At 45.2% G+C, this 20,182-nt stretch overlaps 1 protein-coding gene across 3 annotated transcripts in view; it reads left to right on the top strand.

Moving 5' to 3' along the window:
• The window catches only part of LOC122934424 (T-kininogen 1-like), a 150,761-nt gene that overhangs the window by 51,997 nt on the left and 78,582 nt on the right, over nt 1–20,182 (top strand). For all 3 annotated transcript variants that reach the window (XM_044289877.1, XM_044289879.1, XM_044289878.1), the window contains exon 6: nt 19,076–19,163. In XM_044289877.1, the coding sequence (XP_044145812.1) occupies nt 19,076–19,163 (88 nt within the window). The remainder of the gene's footprint in view (nt 1–19,075; nt 19,164–20,182) is intronic.

Below are 20,182 nucleotides of genomic sequence, written 5' to 3'. Positions count from 1 at the left end.
GTATCGTTTTAATCAGCATGGTCAATCCTACCAGGAAGTATGGCTGGATTAATAGGGTTAATTATGCTGACAGAGGCTCTTTAAGTTATGACGAGGCCTCTGCCTAATCATAAAATTCATGCCTCCTTCGGCAGTGCAGGCCCTATCAAGACCGACGTAGCACAGTCTGGTCTCGATAAATCCAGGCTGAAGTGTCAAAACATAGCGAAATATAAATATTCTCTTAGCCTAAATGTTAGCAAACAATTGCAACCCATGGCTGGACTCTTTGAGGCCATGTATTAAAGGGGTTTCTGCTATTTTATATTGATGAGCTATCCCCCCCCCCCCCCTGTGAAATCTGTATACCAGTACATACAAAGAAATCATTGGGCCCCATAGCAAGAATCTGAATTGGGCCCCCCTAACTCAGTCCACTACCCACACTGGCCCATCCCACCACCTGTCCTGGCTCCTCCCCTGCCACACCCGCTTTGTATTCCTACTGACCCAGAGAATGAAGGGCACAGGTCAGTTTTGCCGCAAAGGGAACACCGTAGGAACAAAACCCATAAAACGGTAGAGGAATTGTTATTTTTTTTTGAATTTCACCCCATTTGGAATTTCTTGCCTGCTTCCCACTACATTGAATGCCATATTAAAGTAAAACTTGTACCGCAAAAATTAAGCCCTCATATGTATATGTGAACGGAAAAATAAAAAGGTTATGGCTCAAGGAAGATAGAAAAGAAAAATGAAAATAAAAAAAATAAAAAAAACCTCTAGTATCTTAATGGTTAAAAGGGTTATCCAACCCCTATTATGCACCCCAAAATGCAATAATTCTTCACCCTTATGGCCCCAGAATACGCCACATGCCCCTTCCCCTCACTCACGGCATCTGAGAGTGTTAAAAACTGGAAGTGTGGGATTCCTCTTCAGGCGCGCTTTCCCCCAGCGGAGATCAGGGAAAGCACCCTGTTCTAAAAATAAGCCACAGCCTGAACTAAGCTTCCAGGCTCATTGTTAGTATATCCCAGTTTAAGCGACTAGGTGGCAGCACTGAACTGTGATATATTGATTTCTTTATAGACTAATGGAGCAATTTACATCTGGTGATTGTAAGTTGTGGTCCACTTGGGGGACCTAACAAAAAGTTAAATAAAAATTAACATAGTATATAAGGCCGAAAAAAGACATTTGTCCATCCAGTTCGGCCTGTTATCCTGCAAGTTTATCCAGAGGAAGGCAAAAAAAAAACAGTGAGGTAGAAGCCAATTTTCCCCACTTAAGGGGAAAAAAAATCCTTCCCGACTCCAATCAGATAACTCTCTGGATCAACGACCCATCTCTAGAAGCTATAGCCTGTAATATTATTACACTCCAGAAATACATCCAGGCTCCTCTTGAACTCTTTTAGTGAACTGACCATCACCACCTCCTCAGGCAGAGAGTTCCATAGTCTCACTGCTCTTACTGTAAAGAATCCTCTTCTATGTTTGTGTACAAACCTTCTTTCCTCCAGACGCAGAGGATGTCCCCTCGTCACAGTCCTGGGGATAAATAGATGATGGGATAGATCTCTGTACTGACCCCTGATATATTTATACATATTAATTAAATCTCCCCTCAATCGTCTTTTTTCTAAAGTGAATAAGCCTAATTTTTTATCATCTTTCAGGGTACTGTAGTTGCCCCATTCAAGTTATTAATTTAGTTGCCCTCCTCTGGACCCTCTCCAGCTCTACTATGTCTGCCTTGTTCACCGGAGACCAGAACTGTACACAGTACTCCATGTGTGGGCTGACCAGAGATTCGTAAAGTGGTAAGATGCCCCTTTTGATGCAACCCGTTATCTAATTGGCCTTGGCAGCAGCTGCCTGACACTGGTTTCTACAGCTTAGTTTGCTGTTCACTAAAATTCCTAGATCCTTTTCCATGTCAGTGTTACCCAGTGTTTTACCATTTAGTATGTACAGGTGACTTGCATTATTTCTTCCCATGTGAATAACCTGACATTTGTCAGTGTTAAACCTCATCTGCCACTTCTCTGCCCAAGCCTCCAATCAATCCAGATCCCTCTGTAGCAGTATACTGTCCTCTTCCCTGTTAATTACTTTACACAGTTTAGTGTCATCTGCAAAATTTTATATTTTACTGTGCAAGCCTGCTACAAGATCATTAATAAATATATTGAAGAGGATAGGGCCCAATACTGACCCCTGAGGTACCCCACCAGTAACAGTGACCCAATCTGAGTGTGTACCATTAATAACCACCTTCTGTTTTCTATCATTGAGACAGTTACTTACCCACATACAGACATTTTCTCCCAGTCCGAGCATTCTCATTTTATATACTAACCTTTTATGTGGTACAGTGTCAAATGCTTTGGAGAAGTCCAGATATACGACATCCATAGATTCGCATCTGTCAAGTCTAGAACTTACCTCCTCATAGAAACTGATTAAATTAGTTTGACATGACTGATCCCTCATGAAGCCATGCTGATATGGCGTTATTTGCTTATTTTCATTGAGGTGCTCCAAGATAGCAGCTCTTAGGCCACTTCATTCTGTGATTTTCATCTCTTAGAAAACCTTCAAACAGTCTACCCATGACAGATGTTAAACCTATCTATCCTATAGTTTCCGGGCTCTGTTTTTGGACCCTTTTTGAATATTGGCACCACATTTGCTATGTGCCAATCCTGTGGAACACTCCCTGTCAATATGGAGTCCTTAAATATCACATATAAGGGTAGTAGCTTTTATTTCTCTTCATCACTCTCTGCAATTCCCCCCTCATCACTGTGTAAAGGGCCAACACCTTCAGATTTATACTTTTTACCACTTATATAATTGAAGATCATTTTAGGGTTAGTTTTGCTCTTTGGCAATTAATCTCTCGGTCTCTAGTTTGGCCGCCTTTATTTGTTTTTTACATATTCTATATTTTTCAGTGCTTCCTTACTACCCTCCTGTTTTCGTGATTTAAATGCTTCCTTTTTGTCATTTATTGCTTTCTTTATAGTTCTATTTATCCACATTGGTTTCTTCTTGTTCCTTAACCTTTTATTCCCATACGGTATGTACCGTTTTGTGGCTGTATTTTTATTTTTTTGAGGACTTTGTCCCAGTTAGTTAGACCTATGGCCACTCTTAGTTGGCTAAATTTAGCTTTTTTGAAGTTTGGTATTTTTGTTCCTCCCGGAAGAAACACTCTTTTGAATGATAATTGAAAGGGTTATTACTTTATGATCACTATTTCCTAGGTGTCCCCCAACCTGCACGTCTGTTGTTCTGTCAGGTCTATTGGTTAATACTAAGTCTGGCCGTCCCTCTAGTCGGGTCCTGAACCAATTGGGAGAGGTAATTGTCTTTGGTTATTGCCAAGAACCAGTTTCCTTTATGAGATGTACAGCTTTCAGTTTCCCAGTCTATATCTGGGTAGTTGAAGTCCCCCCTAATAACGACCTCATCACAGTAATTAATGCGCATGTGCCGGCTAACAGACAAAGTTAGCCGGCGCATGCGCATTAATTACTGTGATGCCATACCAGAAACGGACTCAGCACGCAGGCGCGGGATCTCGGTGAGAGAATAAGTAAGAAGATGGGCGGGCAGAGGGAAAGGATGGGCAAGCAGAGGGAAAGACTGGGTGGGGGGAAACGACAATAAGGCAGAGCTGCCTAGGCACCTACGAGGTTGACGCCACCCCTGGGCACTTGCGAGCCCTCATTTGCATATCCTACTAAGATGATTTTTGCCAGTTTTATAAGTCCACGATTGCTTATAAAGGTAAAGTTTTTATCAACTGTAATGCTGCTAGAAAGCTATGGGAAGGGTTAAAAAGGTGAAACTGTGATGACAGGCTCCCTTTAATGCTAAGTCATTGCTGAAAAACCTCATAGAAGTTTATCTTGTATTAGAAACCTCATAGAAGTTTCTCTAGTATGAGACAAGAGAAACTTCTATGAGGGTTTTCAGTAATGACTTAGCCCTAAGCTCTATAGCCCAGTGGTTAAGGTTCTTATCTTTAATGTAGATGGTTGTGAGTTTGAATCCTCACAGAAACATTTAAATTAAATTAGACTTGTGTACACAGGGTGTCCCCCAAGCATAGTGACCATGCTTGGGAATACCCCTTTCAGGTTTATAACACTGATTCCATATATGAACACATCCATATATGGAGTAAGAGCAGGGACTCTTAAGCTGGGAAATTCCCCACTCAGGGGCCCTGACTGAGCATAGGGGAAGTAAGCAGGGCCCAGAACATAAGAAAAGTGGGTGGGTCCTTCCTTGTGCTCTGTATGAGGATTTAAAGACATGATAGACTCCAGGACTTTGGGTCCCTATTTGAGTAGAAAAACAGCATAATTGATTAATAAAGTATATAACAAAAATCATTTTTTGGCTATTTCGAACATCTTAAAGGAAAGGTGTAAAAAGATTTAGGCAACTTTCACACTAGCGTTTTCAATTCCGCTATTGAGATCCATCATAGGATCTAAATAGCGGAAGAAAACAAATGCATTTCCATCAGAATGAACAATTCCATCAGAAAGAAGTATGTTCACCACAGCTAGCACTTCTGCTATTGGGACTGGAGGACCTTCCTAGCGAGTCCAGGTCAATTGTAGCGCATGTGGTCATGGCTACAAAACTAGTAGTGACAAGGCACTGGAAATCCTTGGATACTCCGACCGCATATTAAAGAGGTGTGGCAGACAGTAAACACTACTTGCTCCTTTGAGCAGATGATATCGAGGATCCAAGACAGATCTGCAACTTTTCACTTTAGATGGAACAGTTGGTTGAATAGTAAATATCTATCTCAGGTATAAATTGCACCCCTGCACAGTTTATTTATGTTCTGTTTATTATGTTCATTGTTGTTCTGGTTTTCTCAACCCTATCTTTTATATAACATTAAGGAGATGTATGAATATATGATACTTTCATGCTCTCTGATCGAATAAGAAAACCCTTTTTTGTTACATTTGTGTGTTTATAAAAAACCTTTAATAAAAGAATTTTACAAGAAAGAAGTATGTTTTGTAAACTCAGTATTCATGGAAACTATTTTTTAAAGAGTAACTAAGGCTACTTTCACACTGTAATGGATCTGCAAAAACGCTTCCGTTGCAATAATACAACCGCATGCATCTGTCATAAACGGATCCGGCTGTATTATGTATTTTATAGCCATGACAGATCCGTCATGAACACCATTAAAAATCAATGGGGGAAGGATCCGTTTTCTATTGTGTCAGAGAAATCAGATCCATCCCCATTGACTTACACTGTGTGTCAGGACGGATCCGACACTGTGTCAGGACGGATCAATTCCGCTATTGAGATCCATCATAGGATCTCAATAGCGGAAGAAAGCGCTTCAGTTTTGTCCCCATTCTTTGTCAATGGGGACAAAACTGAACTGAATGAAATGGAATGCATTCTGATCCGTTTGGTTGCGTCCCCATCTCTGACAGAATAACGCCATAAGCAGTGTTTTTCTGTCCGCGATGTGGTGCGGAGCAAGACAGATCCGTCCTGACACACAGTGTAAGTCAATGGGGACGGATCTGTTTTCTCTGACACAATAGAAAACGGATCTGTCACCTATTGACTTTCAATGGTGTTCATGATGGATCCGTCATGGCTATATAAGACATAATACAACCGGACCCATTTATGACGGATGCATGCGGTTGTATTATTGTAACGGAAGCGTTTTAGCAGATCATGACAGTGTGAAAGTAGCCTTAGTTACTCTTTAAAAAATAGTTTCCATAAATACTGAGTTTACAAAACATACTTCTTTCTGATGGAAATGATGGAATTTGAGACAAGTGTTTTGCATGCCAATCTTAAGCCTCATGCTGATGTCCGTGGAACACGGTCTGTGAGATACCGGACTAGCATCCTGCTTAGTGCAGGAGCGCACGGCGTCATTGGTTGCCATGACGCCGTGCGCTTTGTGCCGCCGCTGCTGTACAGTAATACACTCGTATGAAAAAAACTATTAGCCTATAAAGGTACATTTAAGGTACTGTATGTGCTGAGAGCTTTTCTGGCACATACAACAAACATGCAGCGAAAATGCAATACGAAAATATACATGTCCAATACAGCACTGCGTCCTGTGTTGTGGGCAATAACTCGCTTGTGATTGAAGAAGCATTTATGGCATATCCACAATATATACTATAGATGTCTGATAGATATGTGTCCCATCTCTAGCTACCTCAGACAGGCTGGAGACCCCTATTCTCAACATATGTGGGTTCTGCATCTATCATGCATTTGCGACATACCATATTTTTCATTTTAGATGCATCTGATGATAAGACGTACCCCAGGATTTAGAGGAGGAAAATAAGATTTTTTTAAATCAGACCTCATATCAGATCCCCATAAATATCAGGATATCACATCAGACCCCCATATCAGGACATCACATCAGACCCCAATTAGTCCTTAGATCGGTCCTCGGTGTCAGATGTCTATCAGACCTCAGATCGGCCCTCAATGTTACACACCCAATCAGAGTTCCTTGCTAGAACATTATCAGACCTCAGATCAGATTACAATAAAAAAAACAATCTCCCCTTACTTCTCCTGTGTCGTGGCTCCGTTCCACATCCGGCAGTCTCTGCAGAAGTCGTCCTCCCCTGTCATCTCCAGCCCGCGCTGCACCCTCACCTGACTGCGTGCAGTGTAGGTCATAGTGCACGCATTACGTCCTGGCGCTGTACGCGGTCAGGACAGTGCAGCACCGGCCCAAGGAAGTAAAACCTGGTAGGGTGAGTACCGGAAGCGTTCGCAAAGCTTCACTCCGTGCTGCCTGCACCTAATGTATGCTAGTGAGCGCTTCCAAATTGGAAGGTCTCCCTAGTATTTGCTTTATAAGACGCACAGCCATTTTCGGCCACGCACTGCCAAAAAAAGCGAAAAATACGGTATGTTTTACCAGCAAAAAGAATCAAAGCCCAAAGAATCATCACAACACTTACACCACCATCAATGTAATCGTACTTGACATGTAGTTCAGTAGGAGAAGACTTATTTTGCCATTGGAGTAGATTTATTTTGCCATTCCACAAATGATAATGGTTATTTTTATGTATGAAACACCAATTTTCACCCATGACAATGATACTTGTACATTTTGGCCCCTTTCACACGGGCGAGTTTTCCGTGCGGGTGCGATGCGTGCGGTGAACGTATTGCACCCGCACTGAATCCTGACCCATTCATTTCTATGGGGCTGTGCACATAAGCAGTGATTTTCACGCATCACTTGTGTGTTGATTGAAAATCGCAGCATGCTCTATATTGTGCGATTTTCACGCGACGCAGGCCCCATAGAAGTGAATGGGGTGCGTGAAAATAGCATAGCATCCGCAAGCAAGTGCGGATGCGGTGCGATTTTCACGCACGGTTGCTAGGAGACGATCGGGATGGAGACCCGATCATTATTATTTTCCCTTATAACATGGTTATAAGGGAAAATAATAGCATTCTGAGTACAGAATGCATAGTAAAACAGCGCTGGAGGGGTTAAAAAAAATAAAAAATAGTTTAACTCACCTTAGACCTCTTTCACACTTGCGTTGTCCGGATCCGCCGTGTACTCCACTTGCCGGAATTACACGCCGGATCCGGAAAAACGCAAGTGAACTGAAAGCATTTGAAGACGGATCCGTCTTCAAAATGCGTTCAGTGTTACTATGGCAGCCAGGATGCTATCAAAGTCCTGGTTGTCATAGTAGTAGTGGGGAGCGGGGGAGCGGTATACTTACAGTCCGTGGGCTCCCGGGGCGCTCCAGAATGACGTCAGAGCGCCCCCATGCGCATGGATGACGTGCCATGCGATCACGTCATCCATGCGCGTGGGGCGCCCTGACGTCACTCTGGAGCGCCCCGGGAGCCGCACGGACGGTACGTATACTGCTCCCTCACTCCCCACTACACTTTACCATGGCTGCCAGGACTTTAGCGTCCCGGCAGCCATGGTAACCATTCAGAAAAAGCTAAACGTCGGATCCGGCAATGCGCCGAAACAACGTTTAGCTTAAGGCCGGATCCGGATTAATGCCTTTTTCAATGGGCATTAATTCTGGATCCGGCCTTGCAGCAAGTCTTCAGGATTTTTGGCCGGAGCAAAAAGCGCAGCATGCTGCGGTATTTTCTCCGGCCAAAAAACGTTCCGGTCCTGAACTGAAGACATCCTGATGCATCCTGAACGGATTTCTCTCCATTCAGAATGCATTAGAATAAAGCTGATCAGGATTAGGGATGAGCGAACTCGAACTGTATAGTTCGGGTTCGTACCGAATTTTGGGGTGTCCGTGACACGGACCCGAACCCGGACATTTTCGTAAAAGTCCGGGTTCGGGTTCGGTGTTCGTCGCTTTCTTCGCGCTTTTGTGACGCTTTCTTGGCGCTTTTTGAAAGGCTGCAAAGCAGCCAATCAACAAGCGTCATACTACTTGCCCCAAGAGGCCATCACAGCCATGCCTACTATTGGCATGGCTGTGATTGGCCAGAGCACCATGTGACCCAGCCTCTATTTAAGCTGGAGTCACATAGCGCCGCCCGTCACTCTGCTCTGATTAGCGTAGGGAGAGGTTGCGGCTGCGACAGTAGGGCGAGATTAGGCAGATTAACTCCTCCAAAGGACTTGATTAACTGATCGATCTGCAGCTGTGGATCATTGAGCTGCTGATCCTCAATTGCTCACTGTTTTTAGGCTGCCCAGACCGTTTGTCAGTCACATTTTTCTGGGGTGATCGGCGGCCATTTTGTGTCTTGTGGTGCGCCAGCACAAGCTGCGACCAAGTGCATTTAACCCTCAATGGTGTGGTTGTTTTTTGGCTAAAGCCTACATCAGGGTGAAGCTGTCACACCAAGTGCATTTAACCAGCAATAGTCTGTTCATTTTTTGGCCATATACTAAATCAGGGGCAAGCTGCGCCTGTCACCAAGTGCATTTAACCCTCAATGGTGTGGTTGTTTTTTGGCTAAAGCCTACATCAGGGTGAAGCTGTCACACCAAGTGCATTTAACCAGCAATAGTCTGTTCATTTTTTGGCCATATACTAAATCAGGGGCAAGCTGCGCCTGTCACCAAGTGCATTTAACCCTCAATGGTGTGGTTGTTTTTTGGCTAAAGCCTACATCAGGGTGAAGCTGTCACACCAAGTGCATTTAACCAGCAATAGTCTGTTTATTTTTTGGCCATATCCCAGTCTAATTCTGTCACTAAATCCATACCGGTCACCCAGCGCCTAAATACTAGGCCTCAAATTTATATCCCGCTAAATCTGTCCTTAGTGCTGTAGCTGGGCGAGTTATTTAGTGTCCGTTCAAGCACATTTCTTGTTCTGGGTTGAAATACAATTCCCAATTTAGCAATTTCATAATTTAGTGGTTTCTGCTATATCAGAGCTATTTGAAATCTATCCCTAAAAGGGTATATAATATTCAAGGTGCACATTGGGTCATTCAGAATAACTTCACACACACCCGCTACTGTGTATTTCCAAGTCTAATTCTGGCACTAAACCCATACCTGTCACCCAGCGCCTAAATACTAGGCCTCAAATTTATATCCCGCTAAATCTGTCCTTAGTGCTGTAGCTGGGCGAGTTATTTAGTGTCCGTTCAAGCACATTTCTTGTTCTGGGTTGAAATACAATTCCCAATTTAGCAATTTCATAATTTAGTGGTTTCTGCTATATCAGAGCTATTTGAAATCTATCCCTAAAAGGGTATATAATATTCAAGGTGCACATTGGGTCATTCAGAATAACTTCACACACACCCGCTACTGTGTATTTCCAAGTCTAATTCTGGCACTAAACCCATACCTGTCACCCAGCGCCTAAATACTAGGCCTCAAATTTATATCCCGCTAAATCTGTCCTTAGTGCTGTAGCTGGGCGAGTTATTTAGTGTCCGTTCAAGCACATTTCTTGTTCTGGGTTGAAATACAATTCCCAATTTAGCAATTTCATAATTTAGTGGTTTCTGCTATATCAGAGCTATTTGAAATCTATCCCTAAAAGGGTATATAATATTCAAGGTGCACATTGGGTCATTCAGAATAACTTCACACACACCCGCTACTGTGTATTTCCAAGTCTAATTCTGGCACTAAACCCATACCTGTCACCCAGCGCCTAAATACTAGGCCTCAAATTTATATCCCGCTAAATCTGTCCTTAGTGCTGTAGCTGGGCGAGTTATTTAGTGTCCGTTCAAGCACATTTCTTGTTCTGGGTTGAAATACAATTCCCAATTTAGCAATTTCATAATTTAGTGGTTTCTGCTATATCAGAGCTATTTGAAATCTATCCCTAAAAGGGTATATAATATTCAAGGTGCACATTGGGTCATTCAGAATAACTTCACACACACCCGCTACTGTGTATTTCCAAGTCTAATTCTGGCACTAAACCCATACCTGTCACCCAGCGCCTAAATACTAGGCCTCAAATTTATATCCCGCTAAATCTGTCCTTAGTGCTGTAGCTGGGCGAGTTATTTAGTGTCCGTTCAAGCACATTTCTTGTTCTGGGTTGAAATACAATTCCCAATTTAGCAATTTCATAATTTAGTGGTTTCTGCTATATCAGAGCTATTTGAAATCTATCCCTAAAAGGGTATATAATATTCAAGGTGCACATTGGGTCATTCAGAATAACTTCACACACACCCGCTACTGTGTATTTCCAAGTCTAATTCTGGCACTAAACCCATACCTGTCACCCAGCGCCTAAATACTAGGCCTCAAATTTATATCCCGCTAAATCTGTCCCTAGTGCTGTAGCTGGGCGAGTTATTTAGTGTCCGTTCAAGCACATTTCTTGTTCTGGGTTGAAATACAATTCCCAATTTAGCAATTTCATAATTTAGTGGTTTCTGCTATATCAGAGCTATTTGAAATCTATCCCTAAAAGGGTATATAATATTCAAGGTGCACATTGGGTCATTCAGAATAACTTCACACACACCCGCTACTGTGTATTTCCAAGTCTAATTCTGGCACTAAACCCATACCTGTCACCCAGCGCCTAAATACTAGGCCTCAAATTTATATCCCGCTAAATCTGTCCTTAGTGCTGTAGCTGGGCGAGTTATTTAGTGTCCGTTCAAGCACATTTCTTGTTCTGGGTTGAAATACAATTCCCAATTTAGCAATTTCATAATTTAGTGGTTTCTGCTATATCAGAGCTATTTGAAATCTATCCCTAAAAGGGTATATAATATTCAAGGTGCACATTGGGTCATTCAGAATAACTTCACACACACCCGCTACTGTGTATTTCCAAGTCTAATTCTGGCACTAAACCCATACCTGTCACCCAGCGCCTAAATACTAGGCCTCAAATTTATATCCCGCTAAATCTGTCCCTAGTGCTGTAGCTGGGCGAGTTATTTAGTGTCCGTTCAAGCACATTTCTTGTTCTGGGTTGAAATACAATTCCCAATTTAGCAATTTCATAATTTAGTGGTTTCTGCTATATCAGAGCTATTTGAAATCTATCCCTAAAAGGGTATATAATATTCAAGGTGCACATTGGGTCATTCAGAATAACTTCACACACACCCGCTACTGTGTATTTCCAAGTCTAATTCTGGCACTAAACCCATACCTGTCACCCAGCGCCTAAATACTAGGCCTCAAATTTATATCCCGCTAAATCTGTCCCTAGTGCTGTAGCTGGGCGAGTTATTTAGTGTCCGTTCAAGCACATTTCTTGTTCTGGGTTGAAATACAATTCCCAATTTAGCAATTTCATAATTTAGTGGTTTCTGCTATATCAGAGCTATTTGAAATCTATCCCTAAAAGGGTATATAATATTCAAGGTGCACATTGGGTCATTCAGAATAACTTCACACACACCCGCTACTGTGTATTTCCAAGTCTAATTCTGGCACTAAACCCATACCTGTCACCCAGCGCCTAAATACTAGGCCTCAAATTTATATCCCGCTAAATCTGTCCTTAGTGCTGTAGCTGGGCGAGTTATTTAGTGTCCGTTCAAGCACATTTCTTGTTCTGGGTTGAAATACAATTCCCAATTTAGCAATTTCATAATTTAGTGGTTTCTGCTATATCAGAGCTATTTGAAATCTATCCCTAAAAGGGTATATAATATTCAAGGTGCACATTGGGTCATTCAGAATAACTTCACACACACCCGCTACTGTGTATTTCCAAGTCTAATTCTGGCACTAAACCCATACCTGTCACCCAGCGCCTAAATACTAGGCCTCAAATTTATATCCCGCTAAATCTGTCCTTAGTGCTGTAGCTGGGCGAGTTATTTAGTGTCCGTTCAAGCACATTTCTTGTTCTGGGTTGAAATACAATTCCCAATTTAGCAATTTCATAATTTAGTGGTTTCTGCTATATCAGAGCTATTTGAAATCTATCCCTAAAAGGGTATATAATATTCAAGGTGCACATTGGGTCATTCAGAATAACTTCACACACACCCGCTACTGTGTATTTCCAAGTCTAATTCTGGCACTAAACCCATACCTGTCACCCAGCGCCTAAATACTAGGCCTCAAATTTATATCCCGCTAAATCTGTCCCTAGTGCTGTAGCTGGGCGAGTTATTTAGTGTCCGTTCAAGCACATTTCTTGTTCTGGGTTGAAATACAATTCCCAATTTAGCAATTTCATAATTTAGTGGTTTCTGCTATATCAGAGCTATTTGAAATCTATCCCTAAAAGGGTATATAATATTCAAGGTGCACATAGGGTCATTCAGAATAACTTCACACACCCGCTACTGTGCATTTCCAAATCTAATTCTGTCACTAAACCCATACCTGTCACCCAGCGCCTAAATACTAGGCCTCAAATTTATATCCCGCTAAATCTCTCGTTACCGCTGTCCTGTTGTGGCTGGGAAAGTTATTTAGTGTCCGTCAAAGCACATTTTTTGTTCTGGGTTGAAATACAATTCCCAATTTAGCAATTTCATAATTTAGTCGTTTCTGCTATATCAGAGCTATTTGAAATCTATCCCTAAAAGGGTAGATCATATTGAAGGTGCACATAGGGTCATTCAGAATAACTTCACACACACGCTTCTGTGCATTTCCAAGTCTAATTCTGTCACTAAATCCATACCGGTCACCCAGCGCCTAAATACTAGGCCTCAAATTTATATCCCGCTGAATTTGAATACAATACATTGGGCCAAATAATATATTTGTTGTTGTGGTGAACCATAACAATGAGAAAAACATCTAGTAAGGGACGCGGACGTGGACATGGTCGTGGTGGTGTTAGTGGACCCTCTGGTGCTGGGAGAGGACGTGGCCGTTCTGCCACATCCACACGTCCTAGTGTACCAACTACCTCAGGTCCCAGTAGCCGCCAGAATTTACAGCGATATATGGTGGGGCCCAATGCCGTTCTAAGGATGGTAAGGCCTGAGCAGGTACAGGCATTAGTCAATTGGGTGGCCGACAGTGGATCCAGCACGTTCACATTATCTCCCACCCAGTCTTCTGCAGAAAGCGCACAGATGGCGCCTGAAAACCAACCCCATCAGTCTGTCACATCACCCCCATGCATACCAGGGAAACTGTCTCAGCCTCAAGTTATGCAGCAGTCTCTTATGCTGTTTGAAGACTCCGCTGGCAGGGTTTCCCAAGGGCATCCACCTAGCCCTTCCCCAGCGGTGAAAGACATAGAATGCACTGACGCACAACCACTTATGTTTCCTGATGATGAGGACATGGGAATACCACCTCAGCATGTCTCTGATGATGACGAAACACAGGTGCCAACTGCTGCGTCTTTCTGCAGTGTGCAGACTGAACAGGAGGTCAGGGATCAAGACTGGGTGGAAGACGATGCAGGGGACGATGAGGTCCTAGACCCCACATGGAATGAAGGTCGTGCCACTGACTTTCACAGTTCGGAGGAAGAGGCAGTGGTGAGACCGAGCCAACAGCGTAGCAAAAGAGGGAGCAGTGGGCAAAAGCAGAACACCCGCCGCCAAGAGACTCCGCCTGCTACTGACCGCCGCCATCTGGGACCGAGCACCCCAAAGGCAGCTTCAAGGAGTTCCCTGGCATGGCACTTCTTCAAACAATGTGCTGACGACAAGACCCGAGTGGTTTGCACGCTGTGCCATCAGAGCCTGAAGCGAGGCATTAACGTTCTGAACCTGAGCACAACCTGCATGACCAGGCACCTGCATGCAAAGCATGAACTGCAGTGGAGTAAACACCTTAAAACCAAGGAAGTCACTCAGGCTCCCCCTGCTACCTCTTCTGCTGCTGCCGCCTCGGCCTATTCTGCTGCTGCCGCCTCGGCCTCTTCCTCCGCCTCTGGAGGAACGTTGGCACCTGCCGCCCAGCAAACAGGGGATGTACCACCAACACCACCACCACCACCTCCGTCACCAAGCGTCTCAACCATGTCACACGCCAGCGTTCAGCTCTCCATCTCACAAACATTTGATAGAAAGCGTAAATTCCCACCTAGCCACCCTCGATCCCTGGCCCTGAATGCCAGCATTTCTAAACTACTGGCCTATGAAATGCTGTCATTTAGGCTGGTGGACACAGACAGCTTCAAACAGCTCATGTCGCTTGCTGTCCCACAGTATGTTGTTCCCAGCCGGCACTACTTCTCCAAGAGAGCCGTGCCTTCCCTGCACAACCAAGTATCCGATAAAATCAAGTGTGCACTGCGCAACGCCATCTGTGGCAAGGTCCACCTAACCACAGATACGTGGACCAGTAAGCACGGCCAGGGACGCTATATCTCCCTAACTGCACACTGGGTAAATGTAGTGGCAGCTGGGCCCCAGGCGGAGAGCTGTTTGGCGCACGTCCTTCCGCCGCCAAGGATCGCAGGGCAACATTCTTTGCCTCCTGTTGCCACCTCCTCCTTCTCGGCTTCCTCCTCCTCTTCTTCCACCTGCTCATCCAGTCAGCCACACACCTTCACCACCAACTTCAGCACAGCCCGGGGTAAACGTCAGCAGGCCATTCTGAAACTCATATGTTTGGGGGACAGGCCCCACACCGCACAGGAGTTGTGGCGGGGTATAGAACAACAGACCGACGAGTGGTTGCTGCCGGTGAGCCTCAAGCCCGGCCTGGTGGTGTGTGATAATGGGCGAAATCTCGTTGCAGCTCTGGGACTAGCCAATTTGACGCACATCCCTTGCTTGGCGCATGTGCTGAATTTGGTGGTGCAGAAGTTCATTCACAACTACCCCGACATGTCAGAGCTGCTGCATAAAGTGCGGGCCGTCTGTTCGCGCTTCCGGCGTTCACATCCTGCTGCTGCTCGCCTGTCTGCGCTACAGCGTAACTTCGGCCTTCCCGCTCACCGCCTCATATGCGACGTGCCCACCAGGTGGAACTCCACCTTGCACATGCTGGACAGACTGTGCGAGCAGCAGCAGGCCATAGTGGAGTTTCAGCTGCAGCACGCACGGGTCAGTCGCACTACAGAACAGCACCACTTCACCACCAATGACTGGGCCTCCATGCGAGACCTGTGTGCCCTGTTGCGCTGTTTCGAGTACTCCACCAACATGGCCAGTGGCGATGACACCGTTATCAGCGTTACAATACCACTTCTATGTCTCCTTGAGAAAACACTTAGGGCGATGATGGAAGAGGAGGTGGCCCAGGAGGAGGAGGAGGAGGAGGAAGAGGGGTCATTTTTAGCACTTTCAGGCCAGTCTCTTCGAAGTGACTCAGAGGGAGGTTTTTGGCAACAGCAGAGGCCAGGTACAAATGTGGCCAGCCAGGGCCCACTACTGGAGGACGAGGAGGACGAGGATGAGGAGGAGGTGGAGGAGGATGAGGATGAAGCATGGTCACAGCGGGGTGGCACCCAACGCAGCTCGGGTCCATCACTGGTGCGTGGCTGGGGGGAAAGGCAGGACGATGACGATACGCCTCCCACAGAGGACAGCTTGTCCTTACCCCTGGGCAGCCTGGCACACATGAGCGACTACATGCTGCAGTGCCTGCGCAACGACAGCAGAGTTGCCCACATTTTAACCTGTGCGGACTACTGGGTTGCCACCCTGCTGGATCCACGCTACAAAGACAATGTGCCCACCTTACTTCCTGCACTGGAGCGTGATAGGAAGATGCGCGAGTACAAGCGCACGTTGGTAGACGCGCTACTGAGAGCATTCCCAAATGTCACAGGGGAACAAGTGGAAGCCCAAGGCCAAGGCAGAGGAGGAGCAAGAGGTCGCCAAGGCAGCTGTGTCACGGCCAGCTCCTCTGAGGGCAGGGTTAGCATGGCAGAGATGTGGAAAACTTTTGTCAACACGCCACAGCTAACTGCACCACCACCTGATACGCAACGTGTTAGCAGGAGGCAACATTTCACTAACATGGTGGAACAGTACGTGTGCACACCCCTCCACGTACTGACTGATGGTTCGGCCCCATTCAACTTCTGGGTCTCTAAATTGTCCACGTGGCCAGAGCTAGCCTTTTATGCCTTGGAGGTGCTGGCCTGCCCGGCAGCCAGCGTTTTGTCTGAACGTGTATTCAGCACGGCAGGGGGCGTCATTACAGACAAACGCAGCCGCCTGTCTACAGCCAATGTGGACAAGCTGACGTTCATAAAAATGAACCAGGCATGGATCCCACAGGACCTGTCCGTCCCTTGTCCAGATTAGACATTAACTACCTCCCCATAACCATATATTATTGGACTCCAGGGCACTTCCTCATTCAATCCTATTTTTATTTTCATTTTACCATTATATTGCGAGGCTACCCAAAGTTGAATGAACCTCTCCTCTGCCTGTGTGCTAGGCCTAAATATATGCCAATGGACTGTTGCAGTGGTGGGTGACGTGAAGCCTCATTCTCTGCTATGACATGCAGACTAATTCTCTGCTGACATGAAGACAGATTCTCTGTTACGGGACCTCCCTCCTCTGCCTGGGTGCTGGGCCTAAATATATGCCAATGGACTGTTGCAGTGGTGGGTGACGTGAAGCCTGATTCTCTGCTATGACATGCAGACTAATTCTCTGCTGACATGAAGACAGATTCTCTGTTACGGGACCTCTCTCCTCTGCCTGTGTGTGTGCTGGGCCTAAATATATGCCAATGGACTGTTGCAGTGGTGGCTGACGTGAAGCCTCATTCTCTGCTATGACATGCAGACTAATTCTCTGCTGACATGAAGCCAGATTGTCTGTTACGGGACCTCTCTCCTCTGCCTGTGTGTGTGCTGGGCCTAAATATATGCCAATGGACTGTTGCAGTGGTGGCTGACGTGAAGCCTCATTCTCTGCTATGACATGCAGACTAATTCTCTGCTGACATGAAGACAGATTCTCTGTTACGGGACCTCTCTCCTCTGCCTGTGTGTGTGCTGGGCCTAAATATATGCCAATGGACTGTTGCAGTGGTGGCTGACGTGAAGCCTCATTCTCTGCTATGACATGCAGACTAATTCTCTGCTGACATGAAGCCAGATTGTCTGTTACGGGACCTGTCTCCTCTGCCTGTGTGTGTGCTGGGCCTAAATATATGCCAATGGACTGTTGCAGTGGTGGCTGACGTGAAGCCTCATTCTCTGCTATGACATGCAGACTGATTCTCTGCTGACATGAAGCCAGATTCTCTGTTACGGGACCTCTCTCCTCTGCCTGTGTGCTGGGCCTAAATATATGCCAATGGACTGTTGCAGTGGTGGCTGACGTGAAGCCTCATTCTCTGCTATGACATGCAGACTAATTCTCTGCTGACATGAAGACAGATTCTCTGTTACGGGACCTCCCTCCTCTGCCTGGGTGCTGGGCCTAAATATATGCCAATGGACTGTTGCAGTGGTGGCTGACGTGAAGCCTCATTCTCTGCTATGACATGCAGACTAATTCTCTGCTGACATGAAGACAGATTCTCTGTTACGGGACCTCTCTCCTCTGCCTGGGTGCCGGGGCCTAAATATCTGAGAATGGACTGTTCCAGTGGTGGGTGACGGGAAGCCAGATTCTCTGCTATGGAACCTCTCTCCAATTGATTTTGGTTAATTTTTATTTATTTAATTTTTATTTTAATTCATTTCCCTATCCACATTTGTTTGCAGGGGATTTACCTACATGTTGCTGCCTTTTGCAGCCCTCTAGCTCTTTCCTGGGCTGTTTTACAGCCTTTTTAGTGCCGAAAAGTTCGGGTCCCCATTGACTTCAATGGGGTTCGGGTTCGGGACGAAGTTCGGATCGGGTTCGGATCCCGAACCCGAACATTTCCGGGATGTTCGGCCGAACTTCTCGAACCCGAACATCCAGGTGTTCGCTCAACTCTAATCAGGATTCTTCTGGCATAGAGCCCCGACGTCAGAACTCTATGCCAGAAGAAAAGAACGCAGGTGTGAAAGAGCCCTTAGTCCACTTGATCGCGAAGCACGGCATCTCCTTTTGTCTCCTTTGTTGAATAGGACCTTTGGTGAGCATTAAATACAGGTAAAGGACCTTTAATGACGTCACTTCGGTCATCACATGGTATGTCACATGATCTTTTACCATGGTGATTCACCATGGTAAAAGATCATGTGACGTACCATGTGATGACCGGAGTGACGTCATCAAAGGTACTTTACCTGTATTTAATGCTCACCAAAGGTCCTATTCAACAAAGGAGACAAAAGGAGATGCCGGGCTTCGCGATCAAGTGGACTAAGGTGAGTTAAATAATTGTAAAAAAAATTTAACCCCTCCAGCGCTGTTTTACTATGCATTCTGTATTCAGAATGCTATTATTTTCCCTTATAACCATGTTTTAAGGGGAAATAATACAATCTACAGAACACTGATCCCAAACCCGAACTTCTGTGAAGAAGTTCGGGTTTGGGTACCAAACGTGCACAATTTTTTTCATGCGAGTGCAAAACGCAATACAATGTTTTGCACTCGCGCAGAAAAATCGCGGGTATTCCCGCAACGCACCCGCCTCTTATCCGGGCCAAAAATAAGACGCCCGTGTGAAAGAGGCCTTATAGTGGGTAACACCTGACTTTTTAACACACTAACACCTGACTTTTTTTTATTTTTTTCAGGAATCCTTTCCATGCACTGCCCTGGTGTGGTTGACTTCAGATGGAAATGTTTATTATTATTTTGTGATGTGCAAAAAATCAGACACTGGTAACAGTCAATGCAGGAGATGCAATTCTCAGTCTAATGCTGCCTTAAAGGGGGTTTCCAGAAATAACTAACTATTAAGTGATGTCCATAGCCTTCTGCAACTATTGAAAAATTCATACTCACGGCATACTAACTCTTTTTCTGGCTGAGCATGGTCTCCTGCTCCGTTGCATCAGGGGTGATGTGTCGTCTGTGGACATATCACAGCTGAAGCTAGTCATTGACTAGACCATGGAGCAGTGAGCAGGTAAGAAAATCTTTTAGCAGGTGCAGGCTGCGGGCATCACTTTAACCCCTTCCCGACAGCTGCTGTAAATATATGGCGGACTTAAAAAATGTCAGACACCTTATCGCAAACATTTAGTCTTTCCCCGAGAGCGCTTCTTTCAGCATTCAGGGAGCCTGTTATGGTCAGTAGGTGTGGACCCACTGTGCAAACTAAGAAGTATTGACTTCCATCACAGGGGCTCAATACCGGAAAAAAAACACTTCAGTTTTATCCTAATGCATTCTGAATGGAAAGCATTCTGTTCAGTATGCATCAGGATGTCTTCAGTTCAGTCCCTATTACGGTATTTGGCCGGGGAAAATACTGCAGCATGCTACTGTATTTTCTCCGACCAAAATTCCGTAACACTTGCCGGAATGCCAGATCCAGCATTAATTTCCATTGAAATGTATTAATGCCGAGTCGGGTACCAAGTGTTCCGGAAAAATGGATCCGATTTCCTGGTCTGCGCATGCACAGACCTTTAAAAATGCAAAAAATATATAAATACCGGCCCCGTTTTTCTAGATGAAAATGGAGAGATGGATCCTGTATTCTAATGCATTTGTCAGACGGATCCGCATCTGGATTCGGAAACAAATGCTATCCGTTTGCATACAGATTTCCGGATCCGGCAGGCAGTTCCGGCAATGGAACGGCCTGCTGGAATCCTCTAACTCAAGTGGGAAAGGACCCCAACCAGTTTTGGCTTTGGGCTAAACCTAAGGACGTTGTCCTGATAGTTCTCTGG

The sequence above is a fragment of the Bufo gargarizans genome, chromosome 4 (genome assembly GCF_014858855.1).
Source record: "Bufo gargarizans isolate SCDJY-AF-19 chromosome 4, ASM1485885v1, whole genome shotgun sequence".
Classification (NCBI taxonomy): domain Eukaryota; kingdom Metazoa; phylum Chordata; class Amphibia; order Anura; family Bufonidae; genus Bufo; species Bufo gargarizans.
Note: the sequence above shows the minus strand (reverse complement) of the source record. Positions and strands in the feature narration are given on the sequence as shown.